Below are 12478 nucleotides of genomic sequence, written 5' to 3'. Positions count from 1 at the left end.
TCATACACTAAACATTATCTAGGTCCTAAACAATGAAAACCAAAGGCATGATGATGTTGTCACTCAGAGGAACAAACACTGAATACCAATACACCACTTGAATTCTGAAACAGAGAATTCTGTATTTGCAGTTTTCTGGCAAAATTACATATTGCTGGCCATGAAATAAATAAATTGAAAGCATGTTTAGCAGATTTTCTTTTGAAGGTAATTTTCAACTATAAACATGATTAATTGAAATATGGTTCTTGAATTATACCAAATTTTTTATTGATGTTTAACATTTTTTACTGGCTTACAAAATGTATTTCACATGTAACTGCCCATAACAGTTCAGACAAAAATATATTTGTTTTTTGTAGCTGTACCTTATTCTGTATTAAGCGATTTGAAGATATGCTTAGTACATTTTTTTTAACTTAAATTGTGTTCTTTGATCATTACTGCTGACATTTTGTTGACCAGGAACAACTGACCTAACCATGACAAAATGATTTAACTTCCCAAAAAATATACGTACATGTACATGTATTATCTCCACTTTACTGGAACATATGATTAACACATCTTTATTTGTTTCTCAAACAATAACTTCAGACAAAGGAATTAATTGTATTTGGCTATTACCTTATTGTCCCTCACAGTCCACTGTCCCTCTTCATTACATTTGAATATGGCATGGCATCTTGATATCATGTTAGACAAGAGACAAACTGTGACATCTGGTGCTCTCCCTACAGTAACCTACAGAGATAAATAAACAGATATTTTAATAAAAGACAACAGGAATCTCACCAAGACAACTCCATTGAATTCTGCAGTCATGAAAATCTGCAAGGACTATCATTTAATTTTCAAAATAAGTGATTCCAAAGATGTACAATGTATCAAAATCATATAAGTTGAGTCCAATAATCTTCATTTACTGAGAAAACCACCGACCTTGGATAGGAAAAGTTCTGAAAAATGAAAAAAAAAGGATTTACTGGAATGAAACATTTTTAAGATATAAAGGCCCTAATGGTTACATGTTACAATAGAGCACATCTTTGTTTCTGTAGCATATCAGTTATTAAATGACTCTACAATATAATGGATATGTTTTTTGAGTGTCAAAGTCCTGCCTAGTATATATTATGTCTAGTTGTAAAATGCACAAACTTTCTGCCAAAATTGTTCTCATAGTAGTATGGTCAGATCATATGTTTTCTTACGTCATTTGAATTCGTACTATGCATACTTTTTCAATGGAATTTGTGATGTCACAATGCATTTTTAATAGAACGAAAACCCATAAGACTAGAATCATAGTATTGCATCTCCATATTTCCACACTCAGTGACAACTTTGACCATTATATTACATGCGATTGCATGCAAGGCTTACGTGTATTTACAATAAAAAAAAGAATATTTTATAACAGTGATTTATAACTAGAGGCTCTAAAGAGCCTGTGTCGCTCACCTTGGTCTATGTGCATATTAAACAAAGGACACAAATGGATTCATGACAAAATTGTATTTTGGTGATGGTGATGTGTTTGAAGTTCTTACTTTACTGAACGTTCTTGCTTCTTACAATTATATCTATAATGAACCTTGCCCATTAGTAACAGAGAAAAATATTTGGTAAAAATTTACATAAATTTACCGAATTAATGAAAATTGTTAAAAATTGACTATAAAGGGCAATAACTCCTTAAGGGGTCAATTGACCATTTAGGTCATGTTGACTTATTTGTAGATCTTACTTTGTTGAATGAACATTATTGCTGTTTACAGTTTATCTCTATCTATAATAGTATTCAAGATAATAACCAAAAACAGCAAAATTTCTTTAAAAATTACCAATTGGAGGGCAGCAAGCCAACAACCGATTGTCCAATTCATCTGAAAATTTCAGGGCAGATAGATATTGACCTGATAAACATTTTTATCCCATGTCAAATTTCCTCAAAATGCTTTGGTTTTTGAGTTATAAGCCAAAAACTGCATCTTACCCCTATGTTCTATTTTTAGCCGTGGCGGCCATCTTGGTTGGTTGACCGGGTCACCCCACACATTTTTTAAACTAGATACCCCAAAGATGATTGTGGCCAAGTTTGGATTAATTTGGCTCAGTAGTTTCAGAGGAGAAGATTTTTGTAGAGATTAATTAGATTTATGAAAAATGGTTAAAAATTGACTATAAAGGGCAATAACTCCTAAAGGGGTCAACTGACCATTTCGGTCATGTTGACTTATTTGTAAATCTAACTTTGCTGAACATTATTACTGTTTACAGTTTATCTCTATCTATAATAATATTCAAGATAATAACCGAAAACAGCAAAATTTCCTCAAAATTACCAATTCAGGGGCAGCAACCCAACAACAGGTTAACCGATTCATCTGAAAATTTCAGGGCAGATAGATCTTGACCTGATAAACATTTTTAACCCATGTCAGATTTCCTCTAAATGCTTTGGTTTTTGAGTTATAAGCCAAAAACTGCATTTTACCCCTATTGTTCTATTTTTAGCCGTGGCGGCCATCTTGGTTGGATGACCGGGTCACGCCACACATTTTTTAAACTAGATACCCCAATGATGATTGTGGCCAAGTTTGGTTTGATTTGGCCCAGTAGTTTCAGAGGAGAAGATTTTTGTAAAAGTTAACGACGACGGACGACGACGACGGACGCCAAGTGATGAGAAAAGCTCACTTGGCCCTTCGGGCCAGGTGAGCTAAAAATGTAATTAAATTTTTTTGTGGATTGTTCTACTATGTATATTTCTTGGTAAAACTATGTACATGATATGCAGTGTTTAAAATATCCTTGAAGCCGTCAACTGTTGTACAAAGGATTGCTGTAGTTGAAAGTAGGTTCCATTGTACTATTATATACAGATAAAATGTGAATAAGTAAGAATCTTTATTGGTTTGAATTTGTTTATAGTGGTAGGTATGCTTATGTCTTGTTCTGCTGTCTGATTTAATGAGAAAATCTTTAGGGTAGATTGCTAAATGTTGGTGTATAATTTTATAGAAAACCACTAGTCTAGTTTGTATTCGTCTCCATTGTAATGTAGGCCACTGTAGATTGTTGAGCATATTTGAGACAGAGCTGGTATTGTGGTATCTACAGTATTACATGTATAGCAAGCAGCTCTTCGCTGGACCATTTCAATTTGATTTATTTAAATTTTTGTTGTGCGGATCCCAGACACAAGAGTTGTACCCAAGCTAAGGTCTAAACAATGACATGGTTGCCCTTTCTTTAATTTGTTTGGATGATACTTTTAGGTTATGTTTGAGAAAATTTAGTTGATGATTTGCATTTGTTGTTATATCATCTACATGTTTATTCCATTTGAGATGTGATTGAATGGTTATATTACGCCTAAATATTTTGTGGCTGTTTCAGTTTGAAGAATGTGACGATGAAGGATGTAGTCATGGTGGACTGGTTTCTTTTATTGTGTGATTCGCGGTATGGAGCATTTGTCTGGATGGAACAACATTAACCTGTCTTTTTCCCATTGACATTGTGCCACTGAATCTAAGTCCTGTTGTAATTAGGATGCAACTTTTGTTTTTTAATGTTTTTATAAATGATGCTATCATCGACAAATAACCTTCAAAAAAGGTGCTATGTTGCAAGTATCCTTGGAAATGGTTAATATATATGAGGTCCTCTATGAAAGATATTAATTGAGTCTCACATGAGTGTTTTGATAGAAATTCAAAGCCATGTTGTAAATTATACAAAAATATTGTTTTTTCAAGATGTTCCATTATTTGACTAGCTATATGTATGATATGCTCTATTAGTTTGCAAAGTATACATGTTTAATAGTGAAATTGGCCAGTAATTTATGGCATTGTCTTTGTCTCCTTTTTTAATACAGGACAGATGTCTTAATTAGAAGGTCAAAGATCATGTTTTCAAATTGTAATACCAATATGCCAAGTGCATGTCTGCCTGAAATGTTTACTGCAAATTTAAAATTAATTGTGATGTTTTTATTTTTTGCAAAAATTGCAACAGGATTATAATCACAATTATTTAAACTCATATTTTAAACTTTTTGAATTAAACAGGATTTGTCTTAATATTTCAATAATTAAAATTGCTCTTAGTCCAAAATGACCTGCAGCAAGGAAAGAAAATGTTTGGCTAAATCCACAAAAGTGTTTTATCTTTTTAAAAAACAAAATGAACACAACTATTACATGTACACATATATTTAGTGGGTCTCATTTGGGGGTTCTGATCCAGGATATGCCGGTCCTACTAAAAAGCGCCCAAGAGCGCCCAGGAAAAGAAAAAGCGCCCAGGGAAGGAAAATTAGCACCCGGGAGAATAAAATAATAATATTTTATAACAATAAATTTTTTCTTAAAAAAAAAATCATTGCTTGTTTTGTCCTTAATATATATGGGGATATGTACAATGCTACATTGAAAGTGTTGTTTATATCTTTCATAAAAATAAAACTTCTACTGTTTTAATGTCTACACTTATCAGGAATTTAATGCTTTATAGTTTTGAATTAAACCAAACTCCTGCTTTTTACCCCCTCCATTTAACTACTCTACATGCATAGTACTGCTTTAGTTGCTGATTTATTATATGAACTCTTTTAATTGTGATTAGATAAATATTTATCTGTGAAATTTAAGTTGTTTTTTACATTTTTCATTTTAATATTGTTTTTGAAAAACATGTCTTTTGAAGTTTTACATTTTATAAATATTCCGCATAAACTGTGATCTATTATTATCTGTCTTTCAAATAGTATTCATATATTATTGTTGAAATTGAAACATTCATACTTGTTTTTGTGCTTTATTATAAATGTCTATTATCTGAATTTGCAAATTACTTGTCTAAAATTTTAAAAAATCAATGCACATAACTTATTCCATCGACACAAAGTTGACTCATGCCAATAAAATATCTATATATTTTCCCCGGCGCATTTTCTTCCCCGGGGCGCTATTTGTTATTCACCGGGCGCATTTTAGTAGGACCTGGATATGCTACTGCTTTGTTAGATTCCCGTATCCCACTTACACTATGTATGTAATCAATTCTAATTTTTTGTAATTTCCTGCATCCCGATAGACTTCATTTCCCATTTTCACTACACAATAATTAGACTTTCACATGTCAGGTTATAAAAAACAAGAGGCTCTCAAGAGCCGGAATCGCTCACCTTATTTTTTTTGGTTAAATCTCTCATCAATGATTATTTTGGCTTTTCAATTTATTTAAGTGTTCTTTGAATCGTCCCATTTTCTTCTTCAAAAGCAAAAAAAAACAAGAGTGCACACACTGAAAAGTCTCGCCTTCTTTATTATACATTGATATTATGTTGATAGTCCTAAATATAAAGCCTCATTAAAACTGTCACATAAACACTTAACATGAAACAAGATAACTAAACATATACCAATGAACCATGAAAATGAGGTCAAGGTCAGATGAACCATGGCAGGCAGACATGAACAGCTAACAATTTTTCCATACAACAAATACAGTTGACCTATTGCTTATAGTTTAAGAAAAACAAACCAAAACACAAAAAGTCAACACTGAGCAATGGACCTTGAAAATGAGGTCAAGGTCAAATAAAACCTGTGCTACTGACATATAGATCATAAAATATTTCCATACACCAAATATAGTTGATTTATGGCATATAGTATTAGAGAAAAACACCAAATCAACTTTACTTTTGACCACTGAACCATGAAAATGAGGTCAAGGTCAGATGAAATCTGCCCGCTAGACATGCACACCTTCCAATCATTCCATACAACAATTATAGCAGACCTATTGCATAAAGTATGAGAAAAACAGACCAGAACACAAAAATCTAACTATAACCACTGAACCATGAAAATGAGGTCAAGGTCAGATGACACCTGCCAGTTGGACATGAACACCTTACAGTCCTTCCATACACCGAATATACTAGACCTACTGCTTATAGTATCTCAGATATTGACTTGACCACCAAAACTTAACCTTGTTTACTGATCCATGAAATGAGGTCCAGGTCAAGTGAAAACTGTCTGACGGGCATGAGGACCTTGCAAGGTACGCACATACCAAATATAGTTATCCTATTACTTATGATAAGAGAGAATTTTACATTACAAAAAATTTGAACTTTTTTTTCAATCAATCACTGAACCATGAAAATGAGGTCAAGGACATTGGACATGTGACTGACTGAAACTTTGTAACATGGGGCCTCTATATACAAAGTATGAAGCATCCAGGTCTTCTACCTTCTAAAATATAAAGCTTTAAAGAAGTGAGCTAACGCCGCCGCTGTAGCCGCCACCGGAACACTATCCCTATGTCGAGCTTTCTGCAACAAAAGTTGCAGGCTTGACAAAAATCATTTTCTCCTATGTTCTATTTTAGCCATAGGAGCTATGTTTCTGGACATACAAGGAAATAAAATATAAAATTTATACTTGATACTCTGAAACTCATTTAGCCTAAGTTTGGCTGAAATTGATACAGCAGTTTCAAAGGAGAAGATTTCTTTAAGTATGTCAACATGATGAACAAATTGTGAAAAAAGTCTTTAAAGGGCAATAACTCCTTAAGGGGTCAATTGACAATTTTGGTCAAATTGACTTATTTGTAGATCTTACTTTGCTTAACATTTTTTCTATTAACAGTTTATTTGTACATGTATCTATAATAATATTCAAGATAATAACCAAAAACTGCAAAAGTTCTTTAAAATCATCAATTCATGGGCATTATACCTGAAAAACCAGTCACCCAATTCGGCTGAAAATTTCAGGACAGTTAGACCTTGACCAAATAAATACTTTAACTTCTTGTCTTATTTGCTCTTAATGCTGGAGTTTTTGAGATATAAGCCAAAAACTGCATTATACCCTGTGTTCTATTTTTAGCCATGACGGCCATGTTTTTTGACGAAATAGACAATAAAATACAAACTTTATGTAATACACCCTACTGATCATTCAGTTGACGTTTGGTTGAAATTGGTTGAGTAGTTTTAGAGAAGAAGATTTTTTAAAGTTAGCAAATATGATGAACAAGTTGTGAAAAATTCTCAATCAAGTGGCAGCAACCCAACAATGGGTTGTTTCATTCATCTGAAAACTTCAGGGCTGATAGATCTTGACCTAAAAAACATTTTATCCTCTTGTCAGATTTGCTCTAAATGCTTTTGTTTTTGAGATATAAGTCAAAAACTGCATTTGACCCCTATGTTCTATTTTAAGTAACAGCGGCCATGTTTTTTGACGGATCAAAAATCGAAGCACAAACTTTGTGCAGGATAATCTAAGGAACAATCATGCTAAGTTTCATCCAAATCCATTCAGTAGTTTCAGAGGAGAAGATGTTTGAAAAATTGTTAACGATGACGACGACGACGGATGCCAAGTGATGAGAAAAGCTCACATTTCCTTTTAGGAAAGGTGAGCTAAAAACGCAATCCCACAGCACGCTTAGACCCCAATAAGACCCACTATCTATGTGCTGCCTAGCTGGGAAAACATAGCTCTATTGTCTTTAAATTTATTTTTTGCCTAATTCTATGGTCCGAAAATATCAAAATCATCAAAAGGACCTCATTCGCAGCTAGATGCTGCCAGGCTAGAATCTGGGTCGGTTCACACCCATTCACATTCGCACCGACTCATGTTTGCCCCCTCTCACCTTCCCATCCTCCAAGTTCGCACCCAACATGTTCGGGCCCAATTCCAATTGTTTTTGTGTTTGATAATTATAGCTTTGGCAAGTGTATTCTTATATTTGTTGTCATTGTCTCAAAATAAAGTGAGACAGCATTTTTTTTGTGCTGAATAAATCTTAATCATGTTTTGGTTAGTGTATTGCTATAACTTTGTTTCATTGACTTGTTTCAAAATAAAGTGAGATTCTGACTATGTTTTCTTAAATGTTGAATAAATTTTATCATTTTTTGGTTATAATAGAGTATTGCAATTGTTTCAGATGAAAGGGACCAAGCTGTTGAAAACAATAGGGCTCTTCACGGTTAGTTCAGCCATGGAGGTACAAATGGTGTAAAAAATACGGGAACACATCATTAAAACAGAGCTGTTGCTTGGAAACACACATAGGATTTCCCATACTATCATACTATTTCCACCTCTTTCTAAAAAATCTGCCCCTTATCCAATATGGCCAAACTAACCGTGAAAAACCTTGTAATCGTTTGTGTTTTTTATTTAAAACATTGAATGTTTTACTTACACTAAAGCAATTCATAACAACAATCATGATTTTCCAATTATTCAACTGGAATTTGAATTAAAATTGGGCGCAGACATGTAGAGTGCAAATGGACCTTGGGTGTGAATGTGCGGGGTGCGAACGTGGGCGCAAAGGAACCCGATACCGCCAGGCTATAAAACTTTTCAAATTTGATAGCTTTGTATGTACTCAAGAGAAAATTTCATGGTGTAAAGTGTATTGATAAACCTCAACTATGTCTATTGTCCACAGAGAGAGGGTATCTATAACTTTTCTGGACCTTATAATATAAGGCTTAATTCTGTATTCTGCAATTTTCATATCATGGTTATAATTTTGGAAGGATAATTTACGTAAATAGCAAATTATAGCATACTTCGGTTTTCTTTTCAAGGCTAATTAGCTTGTGCTTCTTAATATTATCGCCAATGCGATGAAGACAAGGGATGTATGTTGTTTCTTGTTCTTTGGTTTGGCTCAGTTGCTGAGACATTTTTGCTTCTCGATTTAGATGAGAGCGCTCTGCGCTAGTCGTTTGTGCTTTACGTCATAGATTTCGGGGTAGTATTTCCACGCATGCGTACAATTATACTTCCTTTTTGGACTGATTTTGCATTGCACCAGCACGTGTAAGTCTTGTTAGATGATTATTGTCCTATTTTAAGGTATTCCCACTCTATTAAAAGTTAATAAAATATTGCACAATCCTCAGACCACTTTTTGACGAACAGACAGGTATGTGCTCGGCTAATTTCACTCCAGCTTTTCATATGTTGATAAAATGTAAATCTCACCCATGCTGAAGTCGGGACACCATAATATAATATTATAATAAATTTGGAACACATATCATATGAAGTTAGTGCTAGAATCTGTGTCCTGAGAAATTTTCTTATTCAGTGAATGACTTAATCAGATAATCGCTCCACATCATATCAGAAAGTATTGGTACATGTACTAAGACTAGAGAGATTACTGGCTGTTGTCTTCAAAAGATGACTCCTACTAAACAATTTTTTCATAAAATCATATTCATTTTAAAACCTGGTCTGTTTCAAATCTGTTCAAACTTATCCAGTCCAAATTAGAAAAAATAATAATTTCTATAAAATTGGAGGATTTTGTGACACATCTCGTCAATAATTCATGAAAAAAAATAGTGAAAATTCATCCTACAGGATTGAAGGAAAAATAATTAAAAAACAATCAAACTAAAAACAGCATTTAGGATTGGTCAGGTTGGTGATGATAATGATGTAGGTTTACAAAAAGTATTGTAGAAAACTATACATGTATAATTAAAATTGTCACATCTACAAAATGAACACGACTAGTAGTTTTGACAGAATATTGTTCTCATTGAAATGGAAATGCATTTAGTGTATGAAGAATACAACTCGACCTACTAAAACATAATTATCATGTTTGTTATATTTTTATCTCTAGGTTAAACATGCAGCTTTTTGTACGGGGTAGCCAAACCCACACCTTTGAGGTGTCAGGAACAGAAACCATTGCAGATATCAAGGTGAATAGAGAAATTAAAAAAAAAATGAGAATTTTTTTGTCACAAGAAGATTTTAAAATTTACATCCAGATTATTGTTATGTTTCAAAAATATGATTTAATTGTACCTGTCAGAATATAAAAATTGCTGTTTATTTTAATACAAAATGTATCTATTCAAATTGCTGTAAGTTTTAGTCTTAGCATGTAATTTGATATGTGTTCAGTTAGGATTTTAGCCTGTGATCCCCACTGTCTGCTCCACACTGGTGGACTGGATTTGTAGGGTATGTCAAGACAATTGCATTCAACTGGAATAGATAAGTTAAATTAAACAAGATTAAAAGTGGTAAAGTATTGTGAAAACAAAACAAATGTTGACTTTCACATGAAACATTTAGATTTGAATAGAAAGATTAAACCTTGCCTATACCATTATAAATTAATGTTAAGCTTGAGCTGACCACATACATGTACATATGTAAATGATGTGTCAACTCTTTTTGTACAAGGCCGTCTTTTATTATTGATACACTATAAAGCAACAACAAGAGTATCCTGTTTCTACCACTTAGGAACCCACTGGTCTGCTCTCTGAGTAAACTTTTGGTTTCCACATTTTCCTCAGTAATAGACTAAATGACATAAAAGTCATGAAATATGAAGAAATATATATTGAAAAAAGCTGAAGGAGATGCCGGGCACAAAACAAAAGTCTAACAATGGTATACAAAACAAAACATACAATCTAAGAACAGGGCAACAAGAACCTAATTACATAATTAAAACAAACAAAAAATGAGAGTGATCGCTATTAGGCATAATTTTCATATTTATGACATTTCAAATTTGTAATTATTTTAAGTAGCCTGTAATTTTATGATTTTAGAGCTTTTTACTAGCAAAGGATGGATTTCCAGTTGATGAACAGGTTATTATGTTTGGAGGAAAACCCTTACAGGATGATTTTCAGCTAACTAGCGTTGATGAACTTTCAACTCTTGATGTTGACCTCAGAATGCTTGGAGGTAATATTTTTTTAGTAAAATTTGACCACTTTTTCATCAAATATTTATTAGCAACCTTGCAGCCTTCAAATTTGAGCGTAAACTACTTGTATACCATATAGTCAGCAGTTCAAAAGTACTGACATGACAAATATAAAACAATTAATATTTGAAAAAAACTAGCTGTCTAATTTACATTATACAACAAATATCATCATGAGCCTTTGAATCTTCCTTTCTTCCAATGCCAATAGAAATCTTTTAGACTATTCCTACCTGAACATATTTAAAAAATATTATTTTTTATCAACAGGTAAAGTTCACGGTTCTCTTGCTCGTGCAGGAAAGGTCAAGGGACAGACACCCAAGGTAAGATTATTCTGTATGATAATACATAACTTAGATTATTATACACCTTATTAGATTGAATTTCTTCTAGTTTAGTGTCCATAGAACGTTATTTGTTTTCCGTCACTTCACTGTATTATATATACTATTCCGCTAGACAGGGCCGACTATAATAGACTTGTTTCACAGCTGAAATGTTTTTGTTGACATCATATTAAATATCAGGATGTCCAATTACACTGAACACATGACACTGTCAAGTGGGTTTTCAATTTGAAACTTATTTTAGTTTTTAAAAGCATTTAAGAGACTGGTTGTGTGTGCATAGTTGTGTTATCTATGGTCATTAGTAGTTGAAATTTGTGTGTAACATGTTAAATAAACAACCAAACAATATTGAACCACTGGAGAATCTGACTCCATCAAGCTAGAAAACACAAATTAACAATTGAATTATTAAAGATAGGGTAGAATGGTTATTAATATATTACATGTAAATTATACTGGCTGCTATTTAATAAATTATATATGCAATATTTGGAGAAAGTGGAAGAACCAGATGTAGAAGTGTTACTGTGGATTCATTAATATTCGTTGGATACCAATTTTCGTGAATTTCGTGGGTACAGGAGAACCACGAATTCAAATGTTCATCGAAATACAAATTTTGTAAAGGAATGAGTGGTTCTCCTGTACCCATGAAATCCACGAAAATTGGTATCCAACAAATATTAATGAATCACACAGTAAAAAGTACCTTTAATATTGCTTATACCTATTCAGAAAGGCAACTGATATATCAGGATTTACTTATCATAGGAACCTTGTCTTGTGGTAAAAATACATGAAGTGTTGAGGTCTGTTGACATCTACTTTTAAATTATTTGAAATTAAAAAAATTAATCAGTATTATTACATATTATTCAATGGGATAATTAAGAATCACATATGGGTAAAATTGTTTAAAAAGTCTAGGGTAAAAGTAAGATCTCATCAATGCAGCTTAAAATGTATGCCAAGTTGACAACTTCAATAATAACAATGTGTAAATTGAGGGAAATCTTTGTTCCATATTCTAAGATAGATAAGCATGATGAATCTAGTCAGTTTGCTGAAGCCAGTAGTGTTTATGAATGTATTCTTTTTATTTTAAGGAAAAAAATCAACATGTATTTGTCTGTTATTTAGGTTGAAAAGGGAGAGGTCAAGAAGAAGAAGACTGGCCGTGCCAAGAGACGTATGCAATACAACAGAAGATTTGGTGTTGTTGTATCCACATTTGGACGAAGGAAGGGACCTAATGCCAACTCTTAAACTTTGTATGAACATGATACAGAAATAAAAAAAATTGTAAATAA

General features: G+C 32.8%; 2 protein-coding genes across 2 annotated transcripts in view; one reads left to right on the top strand and one right to left on the bottom strand.

Annotated features, from left to right (window-relative positions):
• The window catches only part of LOC134711521 (E3 ubiquitin-protein ligase RNF8-like), a 27017-nt gene extending 18212 nt beyond the window's left edge, over nucleotides 1-8805 (bottom strand). The window contains exons 1-2 of the mRNA XM_063572152.1: nucleotides 8636-8805; nucleotides 628-744 (exon numbers count right to left, since the gene is read on the bottom strand). Coding sequence (XP_063428222.1) covers nucleotides 628-744; nucleotides 8636-8752 — 234 coding nt within the window. The 5' untranslated portion in view covers nucleotides 8753-8805. The remainder of the gene's footprint in view (nucleotides 1-627; nucleotides 745-8635) is intronic.
• On the top strand, nucleotides 8790-12478 carry LOC134711524 (ubiquitin-like FUBI-ribosomal protein eS30 fusion protein). The gene is made up of 5 exons (XM_063572156.1): nucleotides 8790-8888; nucleotides 9706-9787; nucleotides 10655-10793; nucleotides 11086-11141; nucleotides 12309-12478. Exons 1-5 carry the CDS (start codon nucleotides 8836-8838, stop codon nucleotides 12432-12434), a joined length of 456 nt encoding a protein of 151 aa, XP_063428226.1. The 5' UTR covers nucleotides 8790-8835; the 3' UTR covers nucleotides 12435-12478.

This window comes from Mytilus trossulus, chromosome 3, assembly GCF_036588685.1.
Source record: "Mytilus trossulus isolate FHL-02 chromosome 3, PNRI_Mtr1.1.1.hap1, whole genome shotgun sequence".
NCBI lineage: Eukaryota > Metazoa > Mollusca > Bivalvia > Mytilida > Mytilidae > Mytilus > Mytilus trossulus.
The sequence above is the reverse complement of the archived record's forward strand: the minus strand, read 5'-3'. Positions and strand labels throughout refer to the sequence as shown.